Source organism: Chionomys nivalis, chromosome 16 (genome assembly GCF_950005125.1).
Source record: "Chionomys nivalis chromosome 16, mChiNiv1.1, whole genome shotgun sequence".
Classification (NCBI taxonomy): Eukaryota; Metazoa; Chordata; class Mammalia; order Rodentia; family Cricetidae; genus Chionomys; species Chionomys nivalis.
The window spans coordinates 26,050,433-26,075,143 of NC_080101.1; the positions used below are offsets into that span (position 1 = coordinate 26,050,433).

The window sequence follows — 24,711 nt, forward strand, 5'->3', positions numbered from 1 at the left end:
GCAGCGTGACCGAAGCAGCCTGGCAGCTCGCGAGCCTCGCTGCCCCAGAGTGAGACGAAGGGCCGTGCGCTCGCGGCCTCTTGCAGGCTTCTGCTTCGGCGCCGAGCGCCCCTAGCTGTCCCGGAGGTGGGCCCCTGCGCTATGCCCTCGACGCCGCGGGCGCCTGGGCCTCTGCTTTTCGGGTGTGGGCCGGGAGGCGCCGCTTGAGCCCGCGGAGGAGCGAAGCTATTTGGAGTTGGGCGCCCGCTCCCAGACCGACTGCCTGAGCACCGTTTCCCGCCTCTCGGCTCAGCTCTCCGCGATCTTTCGCAAGAGGCTTGGAGAGGGACCCCACGGCTGCAGAGGTGTTTTCTGAGCCCACCTCACAGGGTGCCTGGCCTGGTGGCGCGGGTCCCTAGGTTCCCTGAGCAGCCCTTTGGCGCCGAGAGGCAACGGCGTGGGCCGACCTGCAGTCTGGAGCGCCCCGATGGAAATACACTGTAAGCACGACCCGTTTGCATCCATGCATAGTAAGTAGGCGGCGAGCTCGCTTCTCTCACTCTCCGGCCGGGGTCGGGTTGGGGGTGCCGGACTACGGGGCAGGTAATAAGTTCTGGAGGGCTCGGGACCTCTGTAGCTGCGTAGACAACTTTGCAAAGTGCAAGGCTTTTAGGTAGCGGACGCGGAACGCGTTGGCCGCCAAAGCCGAAGTGCCTGATCGGTAAATCCCGCCTCCAGCAACGAGGTAGTATAGGCGAGCTGCAGCCTTTCCTGGTCTCCTGAAGCTAATTCTCAAAACCCTGGTTCATACTCATAGAAGGCTCAGAACTGGGCCAGTTGGAGGGCAGGAAGTTTTAACAGAGGTCAGTGAGAGAGCGCCCCAAACCCCAACTGTTGGCGTCCTTTTCAGCTATGGACCTGACCAAGACTAATGCTTGGCCCCAACCGGTCCCTGTATGTGTGAAGAAAAGAAGTGAGAGTTAAGAAAGTGCACCTGATCCAGGGTTCCAAATGTCTCTTGGGTCGAGGAGAGGGGATTTAAAAACAAAAAATCAACGAAGTCCGGGTCCCTAAGCTACACTTTAGTTTAGGAGTCGGCCAGTACTGACAGAGACCTTTAAAGACACAATTGGGTCGTTCTCTGTAGGGTGCCTGCCTTGATATGGCTTCTCTCCTAGAAGAAAAAGAGAGGGAGAGAGAAAGTAGGAAAGAAAGAAAGCAAGCAAGCAAGCAAGAAAGAAGTTAATTAGTCCCATGCAGGCGCATCTGCCTTCTGAAAGCCTGTGCGGTGTAGGAGACCGGCAGGGTCATTTCGGGCACCGGCAGGGCCCTGCTGGCTGACCCGCAGGGATTCGGCCAGTTCACCCATTAACACAGCCTCCTGTGAGATGAGCTCTCTTCTCAGGCGAGTTAACGCTGGATTAGATTCGGAGATTTCAAGGAAATTCCAAGTGGAACGAATCGCGTTTTCCTTCTGTTGGCTGTAGAATCGGCCAGGGGAAGGCGCCAGGCTTTGGCAGACTGCTCTCGGGTGCCCAGCTCGGGTCTCTGTGGACTGGAGATCGCGGAGTAACTCCGTGGCTAGCAGCCGGCTGCAAGCTCGCTTAACCTCAACCAGTCGGGATCTACTCTAGTCATCATGGGTCCCCTATTTAACAAAGGCAACAGAGACCCGGCTAGAGAGAAGGCAAGCCGGGGCAAGAATCTTCGTGTCTTCCACGAGTGGCCTGGCCGCTGGGGAAGGTTTGTTTAGGCAGCCAAAGCGGGCTGCAAGCCGGTCAGCTTCTCTTTGTGTCAATATCCTAGTTGGAGGTAATCCTCCCAAGCGGCAACAAGATTCGCACAGAGAAGCGGCTTGCTCTGGTCCCAGCCCCAACGATTCCTCCAGGTTTGGGGACCGGGTTTAAGCGGTTTCCAGTACACCAGGGCTCCAGCGTCTTCCACTGCATTTTCCTGCACAAAGTGGCTCTGGAGCCTCTCTGCTTTTACTCAGAGCGAACCTGAAAACAAATGAGTTGGGGGCAACACACTGAGAGGTGGGCAAGTGTTGGCTCAGTCATAAAGCAACTGGGAAACAAGATGGGTAGGGCTGGCTCCCCTGCTTCTTCCCTTACTGGCGGAAGTCCAAAGGCCCGCACTGCCTCTCTCTGTCCAGAATTCTGCTGCCCAGAGTTCATGCCCAAGCCCTTGGGGAGATAGCATCAGACTCGGTGGTCTTCCGGTGTGCCTCCGTGTGGAGAAGCAGCTCCTTCCAGGTGCTGGTTAACCAACTGCTAATGCTTAAGCTTTCCTGCCGGGCCTTCAATCTGCCCCCTCCTCGGGAAGTGCTCCCTCCTCCCATTCTCAATCTCCCTGGCAGCACAGTGGGGGCTGGGCCAGCCTTGCTTCCAGAGCTAGTGGAAACCCTTGGCTTCTTTGGAAAGACCCTTAGTTCTTGTGCCCAAAGCTGTGTGCTTGCCCAGTGTAGTCTGTCTCTGGGTCCCAATTTGCTGGCAATGAGGGCAGAGAAAACAGGCTCTGCAAGGTGGCTGGTATAGCAGGGTCCTTTGCTTCATCTTTATTTCTGGCTCTGGTCAGTTTTTCCTTGTTACCTTCCTTCTCCCCCCCACCCCCAGCCCCCAACCAATTCTGCATAGGATAGCTTCTGTTGGGAGGGACAGGCCCTGCTGCCTAGCAGTCTTCTGAGTTCAGAGGTACCCCACATCCTCCTCCAGTTCCATCAAGCACACTGGCACAGTGACTCTTCCCCAGATGGTTCCTCCCTCCGAAGCATTTTGCCTGCTAGTTAACAAAGTACTTTTGTGTCAATGCTACACCTGAGAGTGACCCAAACTGTCAGTTACCAGTCATTTTCCAGAACAGGATACTGAGGCTAGAGAGAAAAAAAGACTGGCAAAGATCTGCTGCAGCTGGTTCTTGGGAATAGAGGCATGCTGTTCGGCTTTGGAGAATTAATGGAAGGGGGGGAAGAGAAGGACTTGGTCCCAGAGAGGCCAGTTGGAGTGTACACACATGCAAGGCTCTGCCTCTGTAGTCCAGCTGTGTCTGTTTTCACAGCATGTGTGCCAGCACTTGGCTGTCTGCTCTCTGTGATCCTGTTTGCCTCTGCCTTCTGCATTGGTGCATTTAGAAAGAATTTCAATGATCCGGGCTCTTGTAGTTCAGTCTTCAGCTGGCAGCAAACATCACCTTCCTAATTATCTGTGCCTAATCATAGTTTTGGGGGTGTGGGCAGTGTCCTTTGTGGTCAATATATCCCTAACAAGGTCTGAGGAGCATCTGCAGAAACCAGTTCCTTCCGGAGCAGGAGCAGAGACACAAAGGTCCTAGGGTCATCCACAATTCCATCGTTCTATCAGCCTTCAAACCCTGCTCTTCCAGATGGGGCCGGTCTTTACTTTTGCTGTATCTGTGTGTGTTTCCCAGTTTGTACCTAACTTGTTTGCATCCATTTCTGTGCCAGTCTCTAAATTCTGCTCCTCTTAGGAATGATAGCCGAGTTCATGTCTTGGCCCTGTGCCCTCCTGGCAGATGAGCCCTCACCTAGCTGGAACCCACGGTAGAACATGGGACTTCAGTCTTTGAAGAGATACAAAGCTGGAGAAAGACCCGAGAAGGAGGGAGAGGAAACAAACCCCTACCCATAGAGACCTGCCCTCTAGAGATCCCCTTCCATTTGTTAATCTATTTAGACTTTTCCATTCCTTGCCCCACTCCCTCTGCCTGCCTAATCTAGTCTCTGTGCCCTATCTCGCCTTCCCTTCTTTGCCTTCTGTCTCACTCGGCCCTCCTCTCTATGGTAGAGAGAGTATAGAGAGTCTATAGCATCTATATCCTGTGCACATACCTCTCTTTCCCTGTCCCACCTCCACTCTCCCTCAGACTCTTGACTTCCTTTCTTACCAATCCTAGATTAGCACCTTTCCTGAGGCCTGCCTTAAAGTGCTCTGTTGGCTAGATTCATGAATGAGGCAAGAGGACCAATAGGTTCTGGGGCCTGTCCAGAAAGTTAAGAAAAGTAAGAGTCACCTATGTCTAGTCCATGTCAGCTGGAGGCACTTGCCTTGGAGTCTGCAAACTCCTTAGTATTCCTTGTGGCCAAAGGGAGGTAGTTTGGGGGATCTCCTGTGATTTAAGGAGACCAGACTCCAGGAAACTTTTGGTGTTTGTTTGGTTTTGTTTTTGTTTTCTTATGGTAAAAACCTACAGATTCCCTACAGAACTGCTCTTGGCATTGAAGTGCTCTGAAGGCTGCCACTGTGTTTTGGGCAGGAAGTCTCAATTGTTAGTGGTTTAGTAAACAATGATTGCAGATTGGCTGCAATGCCTGGATCCTTAGATCATAGCAAATGTGCGCTGTGTCTTTTAGCTGCCTTTCCTTGACATGTGTCCTCCCAATGAGCACACGCCAATTATGGATATACTTTCTTTTACTTAGATCCAGCCTCTTCTGGAAAAACTGGTTCACCCTTTTCCCCCTTAATTGATCTCTGTCCCAGAACAAAGCTCTTGCTCAGGGTTGCTGAAATCTTTCTGTTTTAAGTAAACTATGCAATTATGTCCCTAGCTATAAAATTCTGTTCAGGAAAATTTTCTCTCTTCCTATTTTTTCTTCTCCTGTGTGCAATGTTTCAGAACAATCAAAATTCCTTAAAGGTACATTTTGACAATCAGAGGAAAATCCAGTGTAGTTTGGAACTAAGTGATGTAAATTACCTTTTAAAAATTGTGGTTTTCTTGGAAATAGCCTGAACTTGGAGATTTGGGAAACTCATTTGTGAATTTGTTAGATACTTTGAAGGATAAAGGTTGTTTTAGGAGTGTTTTATCCCTCAATTTCAGATGCTCATGGGCCTGCTTGTAGATCAGTCTTGGACTGGGGTAGGGTGGTGGTAGCCGAACTGTGGGTGTTGTTTCTCTGTTTTAAAGTTGAGGGGTGGATGTGTGTGACCTTGTAGGTGCCTTGACTTCCCTTCTAGAGTTCAGCCTGTCCTAGGCTAGGCGATTTCCCCTCCTTGGCCTCTGAGTTGTCAACAGCATCAGGATAATTCTCTAACTTGGCTTCAGTTTCAATCTTCAGCAATGTAAGTTAGCATACTTCAAAGCTATAAGGGCCAACGACTCTGCATTGTATCGGTCGGTTTAGTTTACTTCCTTTCAGCTGGAGGTGATTACCAGATGGAACATCAGAGTGGAAAGGGAGCTTTCTCTGACTCCTTTTACTTAAAATACATTCCATGGTACTCGTAAAAATCTGGTACTCAGTTGCTTTATTTCCTCCTAACCAACTTCAACCTGCTTGCAAATTGCAAAACTTGCCCAAAATTCCAGGGGCACACCTTTCTAACAAATCCTGGTTCAGTGGAGTGTGCCGTGTGCAGAATACCCTGTGACTCATTTCTTTTGTGTGCTCTGAGAGGGTACAACGGTCAGGCCTGCACGTCAACCTCACCGTCTTAAAGGAGGGCTTTAAATTTTTCTTTCCTATTTTTAAATTAAGGCAGCAGTTAGGTTTTGTCTCTGTGATCTGAAAATGCTGGTCATTAAAAAGAAAGTCTTCAGTTCTTGAATTAGGTTGCTGATGCAAAAACACTTTCCCCCTCGATATGTAGATCTTAGAACAGCCTGTTTCACTTTGAAGACATTTGTTAAAAAGAAAATGAATTCCACTATTTTCTTTTCCTCTTTAAATTTGATTATCCTAAGATATAATTTTCTCCCCAGGATCTCCCTCAAATTCCGCATTGTGTAGTAAACTGTGCTCCTTTCATATAGATTTCTTTTACACATTCCCTTACCGATTCCCGCAAATGAAGAGGAAAATGCTAGTAACTAAAAGAAAAATAAAAAAACAAAACAGTGTGGGGAGGTACCAGCGGCTCCGCTGACTGCCTGCAGATGAACAAAAGCTAAGACCGGTGTTAAAAAGCAACCTAGGGTCCTCATGTCATCTGCATGATTGGACTCCAGGTGCAAGACATTTAGCCTGCCAGCATTTGTGACCAGAGGGCTCTGGGTGCTGAGAAGGGCACTTCTACTATGTGACTGGTTCTAACCACCCTTCCCCTTGCCTTTGTTTCTGATCTGTTTCAGGACATGGAGGAGTGAATCAGCTTGGGGGGGTTTTTGTGAATGGACGGCCACTCCCAGATGTAGTCCGCCAAAGGATAGTGGAACTTGCCCATCAAGGTGTCAGGCCCTGCGACATCTCCAGGCAGCTTCGGGTCAGCCATGGTTGTGTCAGCAAAATTCTTGGCAGGTAAAGGACGGGCTCCAGGCTTCCCTCAATGTTTTAAGAAAGATCTAAGAGACAGTCCGGAGCTGCTCAAGGTGCCAGTGTCGACAGTGAGACACAGCAGCATTTTGCTCTCCACACTCAGTACTTGAGAGTTTGCATCATCTTTTGAGATCCTCCTAATCAAAGGAGCTGTGGGACCCTCTGTTATCAGTGACATGTGGAATAGGGTGACTTTGTCAGGAGAAGCAATATGTTTCTCAAAAGTCTGGTGGATTATTTTAGGGAACCCATAAGTCAGAGGCTCTTGGGAATTTCTTCCAAACCTCTTAGGTGAGCCTGGGGTCAAGGGAATGGCTGGAGTTGGGGGCATACATTATTTTATACAACCATAGATTGTTTATTTTCTTATTTTCCTTTTTCTCTTTTGGTGCAGGGCTGTGTGCGTGCTAAGTGATTGTCTACCACTGAGCTATATTGCCTGCCCTCACTATTTTCTTTTTGAATGTTTTCAGATAGCACTCAATATTTAAAATCCAGGCATCATCTTCAGTTGTATCATCAGCCTTCTCAAGTTGCTGTAGGGTTTTCTTTCTGTGTGTTTTGTTTCTTTTTTTTTTTTTTTTGTAGTGACAGGCATCCTACTTAGACACATTAAATTAGACAAAACAGCAACAAACACTAACTCTCAAATCTGACATTTGAAAGTTGCCACTTGACCCAGCAATTTGCTGCAAGCAAAATACTTACAATGACAGTCCTCTCAAAGGACTGTGCAGACGGTTAGCCTCATGTTTATTTTTCTTTTTTCTTTCTTTCTTTTTCTTTTTTTTTTTTGCCAGCCTCAGCACGATACAGGAAGATTTCGAGATGAGGAAATAAGCCTCTCTAGGACTGACTAGCATATGTCCGGCCAAGTTAGCTCTTGGGTTGGATGGGGGCCTAAATGACTCTGGAACTTTGTCTCTCTCCATAACCCCAAAACATATTGATAGTTGTTTTGATGCTGTTGTTGTTTGTTTGTTTGTTCTTGTTTTTTAATGTCCTGGGTATGTGACATTGTTCTAGGTCTTCCCGGGCAGACAGGCACATTCTCAGGTCAGCTCTTCAGGGTTTTCTTGCTATTTCTCTCCCTGGGGTCAGTGATCCTCGTCTTTGTCCTGGAGCTTGCATTACGGTTCAACAATCGACACCTGACTGTTAATCATGAGCATTTTGAAGTATTTTCCAAGTTTTCTCAGTTACACCATGACTTTCTGTTCTGTCTGCTGGAATTTAAAGTTGTTCCAACAGTGTCAACACTGTTAATGATAGTAGGAATAACCACATAGGGGATCTTGATTAAGGCCAATGGAAGACGTCTCAGGGACAGGAATCTGGCAGTTTCATTAGAACCACCTATCTCTGTGCTTATTCATCTTCTTTCTGCCCAGCGTGGGTCATATCAGCCATGGAGGACCAGGGCTCAGTCCGCTTCTGTTAAACACTCAGCCAGCAAATGACTTCCAGCCTGAGTTCAGGAAGGAGCCTAGGAAATCAGCCTGGTGGCCATGTTAGATGGTGGGTTAGGGGAAGATGGGAGAGGGTGCAGCAACAGGAAGTAGCATTCAGGGAGATGGAAGGAAGAGAGAAGACAAAGGGAAGAAAGAATAGAAAACGTACGAGAAAAGAGGGTGAGAGGAAGCTGTTTTAGAAGTCGCTAGTCTCACTTTTGGAGCCGAATGGTCCCTACCTTCTATGCAAGATGCTTCTTTGTGGGGGGTGGGAAGGGGAAAAGAGGGGAGGCCCTTCCTTTGTTTTTCCTGAGACATCTTTGCTGAGCTGACATTTTGTTCACTGTTTGAACACTTCAAGCTGCTGAGAGCCTTTCTCAGACAGCCAAATGACTGGGTCTCATGTTCTAGAGCCCCAAAGCCCTCTACATCTCCCATGGAGACTGAGGTGGACAGGGATCCTTCTAAAGTCAGGTCAGCAGACTCCCGTGGACCAGAATAGATTTGTCACTGGGCAGAGTGGCACTCGGAAGTTATGCGCCGCTCCGGTGCCTGGCCGTTTAAGTTGTCAACAATAAATTGGAATTTCATAGCTCATTATTTTCATAACTAAGAACCACAGTGGACAAAATGTCACTCTAATTAGAACTGCCTTTTAAGAAACAAGTTCAGCCCTAAAACAGTGTGACTGGGAATTTCTGAACTTGGCCTGTTTGACCTACAGATTGCCCCCACCCCCTAGAAGAATTTGATGGGTGCTCACGGGGTGACAGATTATAGAGTGCTTGGTGTGTGGTAGCTGTGGTTTTCAAAGGCTTTGGAGCAAGGCAGGAAAAGTTCTTGGGAGCAGGAAAGGTTTCCTGTCCCTCCAAGAAGGTATGTGGGCTGACAGGAGGGTGGACATTCAGTCTAGAACTCAGGGCTGTAGAGGATCTGGGCATCATACGAAGGCCAAGTCAGATCACGGAGCAGGGCCTCTGTCTCCTCTCATTGTGAATGCCTGGTCATTTGAACATTGGTGGCATGTCACACACTAAAAATAAAAGTGAGGATTTTAATCCCCATCCATGCACTCTACTTTATGCAAATCCTCTCTCTGTGTCCTTTTTTCCCCCCAAAGTCTTCACGGCCATTCTGAATTCTTGTTACCCTAATAGCTCTGCAAAGGAATCTTGGCAAATAGCCTCCGCTATTACAGGAAGAGGGTAACTGAGGCCGAGGAAGGCTGAGTTGGTCAAGATCACACAGCCAGTTGGTGTCAGAATCACTACAGGCATGGCACCTCTCCACTCCCAACTGAACGCTCTTTGTGGCTCTTTGCACCGAGGGGCACTGGGCTGGTGGCTGCCGTTTATCTTTTGTCTGTAAAAGCCGAAGGGCTGCACGGCTGTTCTGCTGAGATGAAAGGATGGTTATTAAGTCTGAATCCTCACTTGACGCAGTCTTGAGTTGGTGTTTCGGGAGTGTCTATGTTGCCTTCTAAGAGCCTAGCCCACGTGTCAGTCAAATGCAAGACAGAGATCTCGAGTGTCAAGACTGCGGAATTCCACAGTTGGCACTGCTCAAGCAGACTGGGCAGGGAGCCCTGGGCTGTCACATACCAGCCATGTAAGCAGGGGACTTTATTCTGCTGCCTGGTGAGTTTCTGCGTGGCCACTGTGGTTCTATTGGATTCATGTATTCTGAGAACATGTGTGGTCTACGTATATGTAAGTCCTATCCCGAGACTATCCTTGCCCTAAGAGGACCAGGTGATTATTGGTTCATGGAATGAGTGAAGGATGCTTGAAGAAAAAACCCCGCAAATGGTAAATCTCTCTGTCATTGTAAGGATCGCAGCTACTAATGCTTAAAATGTTATAATCAAAGCAGAAACTTGTGGTAATGCGGAGAGTATTGGACTCAAAGTCTGGTTTGAAATCTGGGCTGTCTCTGTAACTAGAGGAGCTGGGCGAGTCCCTTAGTCTTCCAATCATTTATATTCTCTTCTGTAAAATCCTGCTGACTTCAAAACATGTGTGAGGACTGTGGTAATTTGAAGAACTCCATACTCAAGAGTGTTGTGCCAGAATAAGGAGTTGTTATGTGATAGTAAATAATTGGCTTTCTCAGCTGGGGAGATGGCTCAGAGGTTAAGAGCACTGGCTGCTTTTCCAGAGGACCAGGGTTCAATTCCCAGTACCCACATGGCAGTTCACAACTGTCTGTAAGGCCAGTTCCAGAGGATCCAACACCCTCACATAGACATACATTCAGACGAAACACCGATGCTTGTAAAATAAAAGTAAATAAGTTAAAAGTAATTGACTTTCTCTTGAGAGGTTGAAAGGACTGTAGAGTCATCCAGAGATGCTGTGTACTAGAATTCAGGTGACTTTCTATCAAAAAATATTTTTTTTGTGGGTATCTGTTGAAGCCTTTTGTGATTAAGAACATTTTTGCTTCCAACAACTTTATAAAAAAGGAAGATAAGTTTGATTTTGTTTTATGCTTAAAATTGTAAATGACTCACTCTCCTCGATGATGAATAGATATGTCTTCACTTCCAGAATATTCGCTTACTTGGCCCTAAACAGACTTACCCAAGCTGAGAGTTTAGCAACCCTATAAACGTTCCACCATTGCTTCTAGGACACATTTCCATCCATCCAGTAAAATCACTTCATCCTCTTCCTCTTTTCCTCCCTCTTCTTCTTCCTCCCCTCTTTCCCCTCCATCTTCTCCACTTCCTCTTCTCTTTCTTCTTCTTCCAATTTCTTCTCTTCCTCACCCTCTCAGCATATATGTAGCCACGTCTCCTTGAGAACTTCCGATCCTCCTGTCTCCACCCCAAGTACTGGGATTGTAGATGTGTGCCACCCTTACCTTACTTCTTATAAATAGTCGAGGTTTAAAACTTATAATTTCTAAAATGTCTTTAAAAAAATCTTTCAACCTCAAGATAATCTTCTTTGGAAGAGGGAATCAGGAATTCCTCTGCAAACACTGAGAGAGACATCCAGTGATAGCTAGAATTCAGAAAAAGCAGTGGGTCCCTTTTCCCCCTCCCCCCAAATGAGCTTTCGTGCCACCCCTCTCTCTGGCAGGGCTTGGCTGTAAAACCCAACATCCTATTTGCGTTAATGAGGAAAAGCTGATAGCATGGAAAAGTCCTTAGAAACAGCCATTTACCTCAGGGAGGCCTCTGGAAGAGCTGTCGAGAATCGTGGTTGGTTTTTCTGATTGCTTGGGATTTGATTTCTAATACACATGTCCCATTAACGCTGGAATCCAACACTCTTTAATTTTATATCAGGGTTATTGTTTCTCTCTTTTGGAAAAAAATTATAGAGAGTCTTCAGAGAACTCTGGACATTGTTCTGCGGATGGGAGGGCCAGCAAACTGGAGGTCTACACCACCTTTCTGGGGAAATTTTAGTTCAGGAGGCTTGACCAGAGTCCTGACCTGGTACCCTAATCCTTTGTGACTCAGGGAAAGCATCTAACGTCTGTAAAGCCATGTTCACTATCACGGAAGGGGACTTCCCCTCATTGTCCAGGCGCTTATTCATTCATCTTAAACAGTTTGTGTGCTTCAGGGCTCTCAGAGGAAGAAGAGGAAAAACTAACTTGCATTTTTTAATAATCTGTAAAATGGTGGATGAATGTGAAAACATTTTGAATATATGTAGCTTGCTGTTGCATTGTCCAATATATGTATTTTATAATTATATTATAAAATGTAATATGAGCCATGTGGGCCATTTGAAATTTTCTCATAGACTACTTAGGAAAGTGAAACTAGTATGATTTACTTTAATTATGAATTTTATTTAACCCAATGTGTACAGATTGTCATTTTGACATACACCAATATGAAAATGGTTAGTGGGCCGGTCAGATAGCTCAGTGGATCAAAGTGCTTGTTGCCAAGCATGGTGGCTAGGTGTCCATCCCTGACACTCCTCGGTGGATGGAGTTGCTTTCTGAGCTTGGCACATACATGCACACACATGCATACATGCATGCACACAAAATACAATTTTTTAAGACATACGATTTAAAAGATTATCGAGCTATTTAATAGCTTTTGGTACTACATTTAAAAATCTGATTTGCTGTTTATATTTTCAGCACATCTTAAATCACACTTGTTTCAAATGTTCATCCACTTTGCAGGCTCCCACGGCTGACTATGGCCCTTTCTTCTGGGCTCCCATGGCTAACTGTGGCCTTTTTCTCTTGGGTCTAGGTATTATGAAACAGGAAGCATCAAGCCGGGGGTGATTGGCGGATCCAAACCAAAGGTTGCCACTCCCAAAGTGGTGGAAAAAATCGCTGAGTATAAACGCCAAAATCCTACCATGTTTGCCTGGGAGATCAGGGACCGGCTGCTGGCAGAGCGAGTCTGTGACAATGACACGGTGCCCAGCGTCAGCTCCATCAACAGGTGAGGGCAGGGCAGGGCTGGGGCTGGCCTACTGAAGGATCCCTGCTCCCCCTCTCTGAAGATCTGCTTGTTCTCCTTGGAGAGGTGAACAGAGGAGAACAATGGTGCTTGCTGGATTCTGTTACCTTTCTCCTCTCTAAAAGGGACAAGACTTCTCAGCTGAGGGAGAGGACGCTATGCCAACACCCAGGCCACTTGAGTTTTCTGAGCCAGGAGTGATTGGCACCACCCAGTTCACTATGTACCTGTGTAGATATAGTGTGAACTGTCGATAGTATGAACTATCCTCATCAGACTTTCACAAGCACCCCCGTCCCCACCAGGGGCTCCAGGCCTGAGTGCTAACTCATCTCAGAGGCTCCCAGGCAGACAGTCCAGCCTCCAGTTTGGACAGAGGTTGAAGCACAAGGTGTGGGAAACGAAGTTCCCTTTGGGCTGGGGACATGCAGCTCTTTGTTCTAACCCTGCTGCCAAAATGAAGTGAGATCTCAGCAAAATCTTGTGTGAGCGTGTGTGTGTGTGTGTGTGTGTTGTGTTGTGTTTTTCTGAGAGCCCAGGTCTCTAATGTGGGTTTTCTAATGATTCTAGTGTAGGTCTTCAGGGATATCAGGTGCTTCAGAGTCAAAAAGATGCTTACTTCCATGCACTCTCAGCTCTTGCCCATGGAGAGAAAAAAGCCTGCTCCACCATGGTGCCAGGCATAACGTTTTCCTGGAGTTCACATGGTGTCCTTTCTTCTCTCTCCCTTAGGCTGATCCAAAGCATATTGCCCAATACCATCAGAGCTTTAAAAATCAATTTCTGACTTGGAATAGATGTGGTATTACATCTGTGTAATCCAAGTACTCTGGAGGCTGGGGAAACAGTGATTTTGAGGCCAGCCTGGGCTACATAGCAAGACCACTAACTCAAAAAATAAAATACTACATAAAATGAAAAGTACAATCTAGAAGAAGAATTTCCTTCCTTTCTTCCTTTTTCTCTCCCCCTCTCTCCCTTTATCTTCCTTTCTTTTTAATGGGGCAGAGTCTCACTCTGTATCTCTACTTGATCTGGAACTTGCTATGTGCTTGAAATGATCCTCCTGTCTCAGCTTCCTGAATGCTGGGTTTATAGATGTACCACTGCCTGGAGAAGGTAATTTTCTATTATAGATAGTGCAGTCTCTGACCCATGTAAGCATGCAGGCAGGAGCAACTGGTGTAGCTCAGTTGGTAGACTGCTTGTTTTGCGTGCAGGAAGCCCTGCGTTACATCCCTAGTTCCTCTTAAACCTGGTGTGGTATAGGTCTCTAATCCCAGTGTCTGGAATTACAGTAGAGTTCACATCATCCTTGGACGACATGGAGAGTTCAAGTGAGAGACTTGAGATCCTGCTACAAAAAACCAAAAAATAAATAAACAATTAAACTGAGAAGCTCACAGTCGGGGATGGAATGGTGAGCTGAACAGAGACATTTGTTCTCTAAAACCCACAATAGAAAAAGATGTCGGGCGTCCTGGAATTGAACCATTCCAGTTTCTCCAGAGTCACACACTACTGCGGCTAGTGCTGAGCCTGCCTGAGCACAGAGAATTACTTACACTTGAAAGAAAGAGGAGGTCTGACTGGAATGTCTCCGAGGTCTCCTCTGGTCCCGATGGCAGCACGGTGGGCCCAAATGCACAGCATCACCATGGGATGGATGTGCTGGCTTTTTAAGTCCTGCTAATTCATCGACCCAATCCCTACTGAGGCCCTGCCGTCTTGCAAGGTGCTGAAGAAGACAGAAATTGGGTGCAATCCTTTTAGATTTGCCCAGGCGGGTAGAACTGAGGAGAAGGGGACAAGGCCAGGGGTCTGGGGTGAGGGGTGTAGAGTCTATTTTTTTTTCTCTGAGTTATGAAAGGTTACAGTTGCGAGTTCTCCACACCTGACTCATTACAGGATTTCCAGGACACAGAACAAACCTGATTTTTTCTCCGAGTATCCAGGTTATTGTTTTTTTATTTTTAAAAGTAAATTGCATTTCAGAATGACAACATTTTGCTATCAGAACAGAGAGTTGGCAAATCAGAGATCCAAGCCACCTTTCCGGTGAAAGTTTAGTGGAAGATGTGAATTTTACTAATGCATATCACTCTATTATTAGTAGGTACAATTTGAAATTTCCTGGTAGATTTTAAGAAAAGCAAAAAAATGTATAATTAATTGTGATTATATTTACTTAACCCAGCATAGAAAAAAAAGTATTTCAGTGTAAGATCAGTATGAAAATGACTAATGAGCTATCTAACATTCTCCTTTTTGGTCTAAGCTTTAAAATGTGATTGGCAGCACAACTGGACTCATACTAGACATAGTCCAGTGTCCCCATGTTTAAGCACCATGCCGCTTAGATCCCTATGAGGCAGGAAGTGGGGCTCACTGGAGAATGGAGAGACAGGAATAGAGGCAGTAGTGGAGAAGCTGGTCCACTCTGTAGGGTAACCTTGCACAAACACCTGGCCAGGATTTGGGGAGCCCACGTGTTTCCCAATGTAGGGTACACACACAATGACATGGTCCACAGAATAACCCTGGGTGCCCCACGGCAGTCACAAACTTTATTGCGTCTGTGGGTGGGGCAGGCAGATGGCTAATGAAGGAAGCAGGTGACTCCTGAGGCTCCAGGGACTGAGGCAGGTGAGACAGCACAGCCCTGTGGGTGGCAGCCACTCCTGAGCGTCAGCGAGCCAGAATCTTTCCACTCCTCAGAGAGTCTAAAATCCGACTCTCTGTGTGCGAGCAAATGTGGATGCATGCACACGAGAAGCATCTAGACTTTTACGTGGTGGCAATTCATTTCAAGGCCAGCACACAGCAGGGCTCCAGCTTGATCTTCTGGAATGCAGTGGAATTCATCGTCACACGATTTAGGAAAATCTAAGTGCCATATCGCACCCGTGAATTTTTGAACACTGCGAGCCTTCTTCTCGCTTCTTACAGTAGGGAGGTCTGGTAGCCTTATAGAATCCATCTGAAGGACAGCGAGATGGCTCAGTGGGCGAAGGTGTTTGTTGCCATGTCTGAGGAGCCACGTGGTAGAGGGAGAGAACTAACTCCTGGGAGTTGTTCTGTGATCTCCACATGCACTGTCGCAACTAATGGAAATAAATAATCAAGTGTGATTTAAAACTACATTTAAGTCCAGAGTAAATCATTTCAAAGAGACACATATAGCAAAGCAAGAAGTAGTTACAGACGTGGCAAAGGCCCTGGAGGGTGGACTTGGATGAGTGGCCCAGGACTGCCTGGCACGTCTGATACTGGAGGTTCTGCTGCTGGCGATGGGCCATGGCTAGATTCTGGGAACTCCTGGGTACCTTAGGCCACACATGTGGCCAGTTATTGTGTCCCCACGTGACCTCTCTATCTGTGGTCTCCCACAGCCCTCAGACCTGTTGTCCTGTGGCAGGTGTAGCGCTGAGGCCCAGATGGGAAGGCCAGGGGAAGGGTAATTGAGATGGAGACCAGAGTAGAACCAATGATAAGATGAGGCCTGTGGGAAGGAGGCCAGGAGGAGACGCCCCCATTCTTTCCCTATTTTAGGGCATCACGGTGTGCTTTGCTGACTGCTGATCCCTGGGATCCCCAGCTCTTTGCAGTGCTCCTTTTGGGGGCTCCTCACTGCACCTTCAGTGAGAGTGCCCCAAATGTGATGCAGTCTCTTACCAGTGCACCCCTTGACTCTAATCTCACTGGAAAGCCTATGCCATCCACTGCAGAACTGCTTTTATTTTATTTTTTTTTAAATATTTATTTATTATGTATACAATATTCTGTCTGTGTGTTTGTCTGAAGGCCAGAAGAGGACGCCAGACCTCTTTACAGATGGTTGTGAGCCACCATGTGGATGCTGGGAATTGAACTCAGGACCTTTGGAAGAGCAGGCAATGCTCTTAACCACTGAGCCATCTCTCCAGCCCCCCTGCTTTTATTTTTTATAGGAAGGCAGAGCCCGCTGCATTGAGAATGATGCATCTTCAGATAACCGGCTTGCAAGGGTCAAAAGGAAGAGAGTCCATAGCTCTCTCCTAGCCGTGCTCCCACCAAGGCGGAGTCTCACTATTCCTCTATTTTAAACAGCCAGAGAGGCGATATCTGCATTTATAGTTATCCTAGGGACCACAGTGTCCTTGCTATGGCTCACCCCTAGAGGCAGGTGCCATCCTGCTGTCTGCAGGAACTTCCTCTGGAAACAGGGCTGATGTGGAACCAGATATCACTGAAGCACCTCTGCCAGGCTGGTGGGGACTTTCTGGGATGCTGCACAGCCGCACTGGAGAGTCCTGTAGTTCAGGCAGGGTGTCAACTGGAGGTGGCTGTCTCAGAGCTTACTGAAATGGTGGGTAGAGTGGGGTCCTCCCTTTTCTGTCCCAGTTCTGTGGCTCCTAAACTAGTGGCCACGTGCCAGGATGAGTGGCACTCCCGGGGAGGGAGACCAGCTCTGTTTAGCACCAACTGGTTGTGTGCATGTGGAAAGTGGGGCCAGCGTTACTGGTTCAGGTCAGGTTTCTTTGGAAAAGCTCAAAGCTTACACATACTTATTATTTATTCAGTAAACAACAATAAAATAATCTGCAGGAGCTGGAGGCAGCCTGCTGAGTGGTAGTTTGTTAACTGCTTTATTTATTTTTGTTTTGTTTGTTGGAGGCAGGGGCTCACCCTGTGGCCCAGACAGGTCTGCGACTGCCGATCCACCTGCCTTGGCCTCCCGAGTGCTGGGATTGCAGGCATGTGCCCCCGTGCCAGCCTTACTTCTGCTTTTTAACCTCGACTTTGGCAGCAAGTCTTCTGAGACGTTCCCTCGCTCCCCTTCTTCATGCCAGTGGCAGGCTTCAGTGTGGCTGTGGATACACCCAGCTTAGTCCCAGACTTTTGGATTCTCAGTGTAGCTGATGGCCCGTGCATCTCTCTGTGTTGATGGTAGCTTTAGCCGTGTGGTTGAAGGGACCAGTATTTGGCACAACCGCACAGCCAACCAGTCCTAACCTGCGAGAGCCATGGTGGTCATGCTCAGGCTGGCTGGAGTCCCTTCAGTGGCTTTCTCTCTCTCTCCTCTTTAGCTGTGTGTGTGTGTGTGTGGTGTGTATGTGCATGTAGAAGTTGGAGTTTGATGTCAGGAGTCATCCTCGGTTTTCTACCTTATTGACTAAGGCAGGGTCTCTCACTTGAATCCAAAGCTTGCTAACGATCAGTCTAAGTAGCCATCGTGCCAAGGTCATCCTCTGCTCTCTACCTTCTGAGGCTAGAGTTGTGGACGGGCCACCCAACATTCACACGAGTCTCCCTGGGTTCTGAACTCTGGTCCTCATGTTTGCATGGCAAGCAATCAATAGCTGAGCGACCTCCTCGTCCCCTCAGCCCCTCTCCCCTCCTTTGAGACAGAGTTTCATCTAACCTACAGCGGCCTTCGACTTGCTATGTAGCCAAAAATGATCTTGAGTTTCTGGCCCTTCTACCTTTACCTGAGTGTACTGGGATCACACCCAACTCAGGTGGTCCTGGAGCCTGAAGGCAGCACTGTGTACGTGTGTACTAGGCGAGAACCGTAGCATCCAGCTACATCCCAGCCCCCATCTCACCTTTTCCAATTCACTGCAGGATCTCTTCCAGTAAAACTGTGTGAGAGATGATGGCGGATGTGGTCAGGGGGACTTAGTTTTTCCAAAGGGAGGAAGGATGCTGAAATGGAATTCTTAAATGCTTATAATGTAAAAATCCCTTAGATTCTGAAAAAGGGTTTCTGAATTCAAATAGCTTTTATGTCTCATGCAGGATGTGGTTAGCAGAGGGATCGCTTCCTTCAAATGTAGCTCAGGGGAAAGTGCTCAGGCCCGGGGGCTAGGAGTCTGGGCTGGCCCTGTGCTGTGTGACCCTGGCTAGATCACTGGAGCATGCTGGACTTCAGTCTCCTCATCTGTATGTCGGTTAACATCCGTGTTATCTTGGGCCATGCGTATGCTTAGCATTATAGGATGGGTCTTGTTGATTTAGATATGGTCTCACTATTAAAACCAGGCTGGCCTTGAGCTCTGAATCCTCCTGCCTCAGCCTCCTGGGTGAGGTATCACAATTGCTCCCTGTGCCTTAGGCAAATGGGAAGCATCTGAATGCTTTAAAGTTGAAGCAGCTCGTTCATCATTATGAAGACAGTAATGAGGATGATGACATGTGACATTTATTGGGCATTTGATATGGATCGGCCACATCTCAGTAGTTTATTAATTCAGCCCTAATAATAATAATTCCATGGTGTAGGAATGATTCTTGCTCCCATTTTTCAGATGAGCAACCTCCAGGTTGTGGAGATGAGAAACTGAAGGCTGGATTTGAGCGCCAGCACTTTGGTTCTGGGGTCTGTTTGCTTCCTCCCTGTGCTGCAAGAGGCCTGTTAATGGTTTATGGCCTTTCATAATGCTTTGTCAGTGGTTTATAGGTATTTGAAAAGAAATGTAAAAATATGTACGTTGTTTTGTTTCTCGACAAATTTCATAAAAAGGCAGGGATTTATGTTGGACTTCAGTAGGAAATTGAACATATATTTAGCATATCTGAATGCTCACTCATCTGCTGCATCTGTAGACAGACACAGAAAAATTAGACCAAGGCTGGCAGGATGGCTCAGCAGGTAGTGACTTGTCACCGAGTCTGACAACCTGAGTTTGATCCCTTCGACCCACAAGGGGGAAGGTGGCGACTCCTGAAAATTGTTCTGAGGTCGTATGTGCTCACGTGCACACACATTCACAATGTGATCTTAAATAAAAACACAACTAGGTTGAGTAGCAACATAATTCAAGAGGTCAAGGAATTATTGCTTCCAGGTCTTTATTCTATATATTCTGTATTTGCCAAATGAAAACAACTATTTTAAATATTGTGACAGACAAACAGATGTGTGCACATGTTGGCTGCATTTGAGGAGGTGTTTAAGCTGACTCGTCAGAAAAGGGCAGACGACTTCACTCAGGTGGCCAAGACGCAAATGCTCTATGATTAGGCTTATAGCATCGAATGAACAAGTCTATTCCAAGATATCAGCTAACGATGCCAAGTGCCCTGGGTGCCTATGCCAAGCTGTAAGATCAGGCCGGGCAGGGCTGGCCATCCAGTGAGGTTAACAGGAGGCACCTGCCACTTCCAGCAGAACCTGGAAACCCGGGGCAGCCTCAAAATGAGCATTTAGATGCAATGGTTTGGCACGTAAAGAGTTCCTGGTGGAATGCCGTGTGGAAAGTGCAAGACACGAAACTGTGCACAGCTTGGTTCTGATTTGTTGGTGGGAAATGGTGTCTTCATACAGCAGCAGGAATGTGGGCATGATAACGTATCCAGTGTCAGTGATTTTTTTCCCGATTTTTTTGAGATAGGGGTCTCAATATATAGTTCAGGCTGGCCTCAAACTTTCAATCTTGTGTCCCAGCTTCCTAAGTGCTGGGGTTACAGGAATGCAGCACCATGTCTGATAGAGATCGTCTTTTTATGTTCCCATGTCATCCACATAGTCTGCATGGGGAGATGGCTCAGGAGGTGAAGGACTTGCCCTGTGCAAACAGGGACCTAAGTTTGATTCCTCGGAATCCACATTTACAAAAGCTGGGTAGAGTTCTGTGCAATGGCTCAGCCAGCAATGGTGCGTGCTGCCAACCTGAGGATTGTTTGATCCTTGGAGCACATATGGTGAAGGACAGGACAGACTCCAGAAAATTGTCCTCTGTCTGTCTGTCTGTCTATTCATTGTTTTCCTGTCTCTCTTTCTGTCTGTCTCTCTTTCTCTCTCTCTTTCTGTCTCTCTATCTCTTTCTCTGTCTGTCTGTCTGTCTGTCTCTCACTCTCTCTCTCTCTTTCACACACACACACACACACACACACACACACACACACACTTATATTCTGAGCTCCATTGTACCAGACACAGGCAGATCTCTGGAGCCACCGGCCTAGCCCCGTAACAACATCTAAGGTTGTCTTTTGGCCTTTACACATACTCACACACTATTCACGGGCACACACAGGAACATGCAGACATGCACACATATACAGGCATGTAAACAGTAGTCTATAATGAACACACTAATTTAATAATGACGTAAAATTCTACCAAGTAATAGTTTGGAACAGCGCTTTTCTTGAGAAAGTCACCATTTTATTATGTGCCCTGGGCTCCTGGAGGCCCCAGGTGTGGGTCCTGCTGGAAGTCTGCACCAAGGTTCCCCAAGCTCCTGCAGAGTGTCGGTGTTGCCAGACTCTGGGCACAGGGAAGTCACTGATGCCTTTACTGCTTAAATACAGCGAGCCTTCGTGCGAGGTTTTCATTTTTTTTTTTTTTTTTTTTTTTTTTTTGATTTTCGAGACAGGGTTTCTCCGTAGCTTTTGGTTCCTGTCCTGGAACTAGCTCTTGTAGACCAGGCTGGACTCGAGCTCACAGAGATCCGCCTGCCTCTGCCTCCCGAGTGCTGGGATTAAAGGTGTGCGCCACCACTGCCCGGCAAGGTTTTCATTTTTTATGAAGAGTATTTGATTACTTAAACAAGTGGAGAACGACCTAGGGGAACTCCCTGGTTGTGCTGAGGCTCACAGTGAAATGGACTCAGGTTCATGTCAGAACCACAACAAGGATTTTGGGAAGGCAAACTGGGACACTCCTGGCTCTAGCTGCGTGGGTCCTTTCTATAAAGTTCATTGGTTTTAATTGAATAAAGTTTGGTTTTACAAGTGTGCAGTCTGCTGTTACAAGTCCTGCATCTTTGGAAGTAGCTGGGGCGTCTCCATCCTTTGTGGTTCTGGTGTGAACTTGGGTTCTGTGCTCTGTGGTCAGTTTGCACCTTTGCTAAGGTGGCCCTGAAGGCTGCTCCGGCCAGGGAACCGGAATCTTCGGTCTCTCAGAGACCACAGCTGGAAACTTTCAACAGAGTTTGTCAAGCACGTCCTTTCTAGCTAATTTCCTTGTTGGGTGGGTGTATTAATCCTATTTGTGGAGTCTTTAGGGTGAAGAAAGCAACATGAGAGCCCCGGCAGAGGACAGACAGGTTCAGTTCTTTAGTCCTGCAGGTGGAAGCTGAGCTCTAGTGAGGGGAAGAGTCTCTGGTGGGGCTGAAGATACACCTGAGAGCCGGTTCGGCCCACTTGGACCAGGAGCACATCAGCTTCTTTCTCCAGAAAAGGAGTCACTCAGTCAGGTGTGGTAGGGCACACCTGTAATCCCAGCACCTAGGAGAGTCAGGAAGATCAGGATTTCAAGGATAGCCTAGGGAGCTTGAGGCTAGCCTGAGTTATGTGAGATTCTGCCTCAGAAAACCTAACAAACCAAAACAAAGAAAACAAAACAAACAAACAAAAAAACTGAACAGAGAGGCACCGAGGTTTCAGGGGTGATGCCAACCATCCAAAGACACCCAGGGAGAAAACTCGGAACTCACAGTTCCCAGTTGGGGCCATTATCTCCCACCCCAGCCTGGCCCCTTTGCTGTATCTCTGCATAACTAGCTAAGGTTTCTTTTTCACTCTTCCTCCTCCCCTCCTCTTCCTCCTCCTTTTTATTTATTTATTTATTTTTTAATAGGGGCTCATGTATGCTACACTAGATTTGGACTTGCTATATAGCTGAGGATAACTTTGAACTTCTGATTTCCTTCCCTCCCCCTCCTCCTTAGTGCTGGGACTGTGGGTGTGGTACCAACACGTGCAGCTCCATCCTTGCTGGGGGTGGAACCCAGGGCTTTGCTCATGCTAGGTGAGCACTCTACCAAGGGAGCCACTCCCCAGCCTCAGGGTCTCTCTCTTTCCTTCTCAATGGTAAATAGTCATTTGTTTTTCTTTTTTCCCCCCTAACTGCCTACAGGATCATCCGGACAAAAGTACAGCAGCCCCCCAACCAGGCAGTCCCAGCTTCCAGTCACAGCATAGGTAAGAACTTTTAAAAAAAATTTGAAAATCTAATGGGCTCCAAATATTCTAAAGAACTTTTAATCATTCTTATGGACAGATAATTCTGCATAAAACACTTCACACGCGTCCTAATGCTTTCCCTTTGTCATTCTCCAAGGGCTGAACCTGGCAAATGAATTTTATAAATACCGCTAAAAGGTTTTGAATTTTACTGATTATTATGATAAATAGCTTTCACCATGAGACAGAAAATTGAAATCTAAGCCAAAAAAAATCCACTAATGGGGGTCTATAGAATGTCAGATAATTAAAGTAATAAATCAAGAAAGGGATACTTATTCATAACATTTTCTGCATCATTAGTCAGTAAGTAGTTTTGAATGTGTTTTTTTTTCTTCTATAACCAGCCTTCTGCAATTCTTTGTGCACTTGCAGTCTTGAGTGAAGATGTAGCAAAACTTCCCAAACTTTTTTCCTCTCTTGCTCTCGCTTCACTCTCTCGTACGCTGCCAACTGTTGAGGGCTGCCTCTGGGGTTTCTGAGGTCCACAGGGGAAGTCTAAGCGACCATGATTCATAAGGGTGGACTCCTAAGTTGTCACACTCCAAAGTCTAAACTTTTTTCTTGCTTCCTTTTCTAAGAGGAGTTGAAAATGACATTCATAATCAAGGCAGTTCTTGATGTCATTTCTCCACTTGGCACAAGGGGGTACTTCTGGGTTATTGGGGGAAAGTTGCTCTACTGTAAGGAAGCAGGTGGCTATTCGGCAGGCGTCTGCCGATTTGGGTACCACAGACCCCAAGAATTCTGCAGCACTGCATCTTAGGTTGTGCAGTATTCAGTGCATTTACATTGCTAGGTAAATCGGTGTGTATGTGCAATGTGTGTGTGCTTCCTTGAGGATACCAGAAGAGGGCGATGGAGTGTTTGGAGCTGAAGTTAAGGGTAGTCAAGCTGTTTGATACGGGTTCTGGGAACTGAACTCAGGTCCTCTGAAAGTTCTCTTAGCAAGTGCTCTTAGCCAAGGAGCCTTCTCTCCAGCCTCCACTGCCATTCTTTCTTTAAAGAAAAACCTGAACTTCTGGCAGAGACCTGGCTTATTGCTCTAATTCTGCCATTAGCTCACCCAGTCAACTAGACCAGTGTCTCACCTCTGAGCATCAGTTTCTCCCTTGTTGTATGGGTAGGGGCACAAACCGGGTGTTCCCTGTGATTTCTGATCCCCCAAGGGTGACTCTTTGAAGGGAGGTAAGATAGAAGTCCTCGCTGCCCACGGCCTTTCTTCATTCTGTACTGCCATTAGACAGACTTTACTATGCCCTTGCTATGAGAACCCTGGGGTTGGGGAGCAATGCCAGACAAAAGTCCCTGTCCTCAAGGGCTTCCAGTCCCATGGAAGAAAGTGGGAAGGGAGTTTGAAAAACAAAAAACAAATGAAAACACCAACAAAACAGAACAACACCAGCAACAACAACAACAAAAAAAACCAAAGCCCAGGAAACAGGTCTACATGAGTAGCAGGAAGGGGCCATCTCTCTGTTGGATGGAAAGACAGGGCTGAGAAGGGCTTCCTGGGTGTGGTGAGGGGGTGCTTGTACTGAGATTTCACTTGTGGCTTTAACTGTTTCAGGGCACATAGCATGAAAAAGAATCAAACTATCCCTCAGTAGCATTACAGGAATAATTCTACAGTAATTCAGCAGAATGATTTGTTTTACCCCAGAAATTTCTATGAACACTTTATCTCACATGTATGCAGCTTCATATAGTTTACAGACTTGTTGAGCATCAACGACAGTTGGAGCTCACAGGTTCAGTGGCTACCCTAAAGTCCTGTGTGAAGACAGAACTGGAACCTGAGTCCTCTGTGCCCAGTGTGACTGCAAAATACGTAACCAAGTGTCATCCGTCCTGTCAGAGACACAGCCAACCTTGTTTTCCCGCGTGGCTGTTGACACGCCACGTGGTCTCTTTATTCCTTTGTTCTTGCACCTCAATACAGAGAGGTCATGGGATTTGCATACATCTATTTTGAGGAGTCTTTTTTTTTTTTTTTTTTTCTGGTGAAGGGAAAGGGAAGTTAGCCATTTCTGCATTGGTGTTTCTTTCTTTCTTTCTTTTTTTTTGGTTTTTCGAGACAGGGTTTCTCTGTGGTTTTGGAGCCTGTCCTGGAACTAGCTCTTGTAGACCAGGCTGGTCTCGAACTCACAGAGATCCGCCTGCCTCTGCCTCCCGAGTGCTGAGATTAAAGGTGTGCCCCACCACCGCCCGGCACTGCATTGGTGTTTCTTAAGGGAGATCTAAACTCAAGCTTGAATGTGAACAGAAAGGCCCTGTACCCTGTAGGTCTCTGGAGCCAGAGACTGCCTCTGCTCCATGGAAAAGTGGCTTCTTCCTCCACCTGTGCCCTGCTCTGCAGAGTAAAGGCTCCATCTGCTTCCAGCTGGCGGCTCAGGGAGAGGTGTGTGAGAGCCGTCTACTAGTCTCGATGAAGAGAGGAAGAAGCCCCGCATCTCATAGTGGAAATCCAGCCACATAGCTAGAGAGGACCTTCGTAGATCCCCTGGACTCTAGTCATTGTGAAACTTGCTTAAGTCCCTCCTCTTTTTCCCTCTGGGACTTAGAGACCTGGCCCTGGCTACAGTAAATCACCACCTCTGTTT

At 47.0% G+C, this 24,711-nt stretch overlaps 1 protein-coding gene across 1 annotated transcript in view; it reads left to right on the plus strand.

The window, feature by feature from the left end:
- Nucleotides 1–466: 466 nt before the first annotated feature.
- Pax5 (paired box 5) overlaps nt 467–24,711 on the plus strand; it is a 162,608-nt gene continuing 138,363 nt past the window's right edge. Inside the window, exons 1-4 of the mRNA XM_057790573.1 lie at nt 467–509; nt 6,073–6,238; nt 11,939–12,136; nt 22,002–22,066. Of these exons, the coding sequence (XP_057646556.1) occupies nt 467–509; nt 6,073–6,238; nt 11,939–12,136; nt 22,002–22,066 (472 nt within the window). The remainder of the gene's footprint in view (nt 510–6,072; nt 6,239–11,938; nt 12,137–22,001; nt 22,067–24,711) is intronic.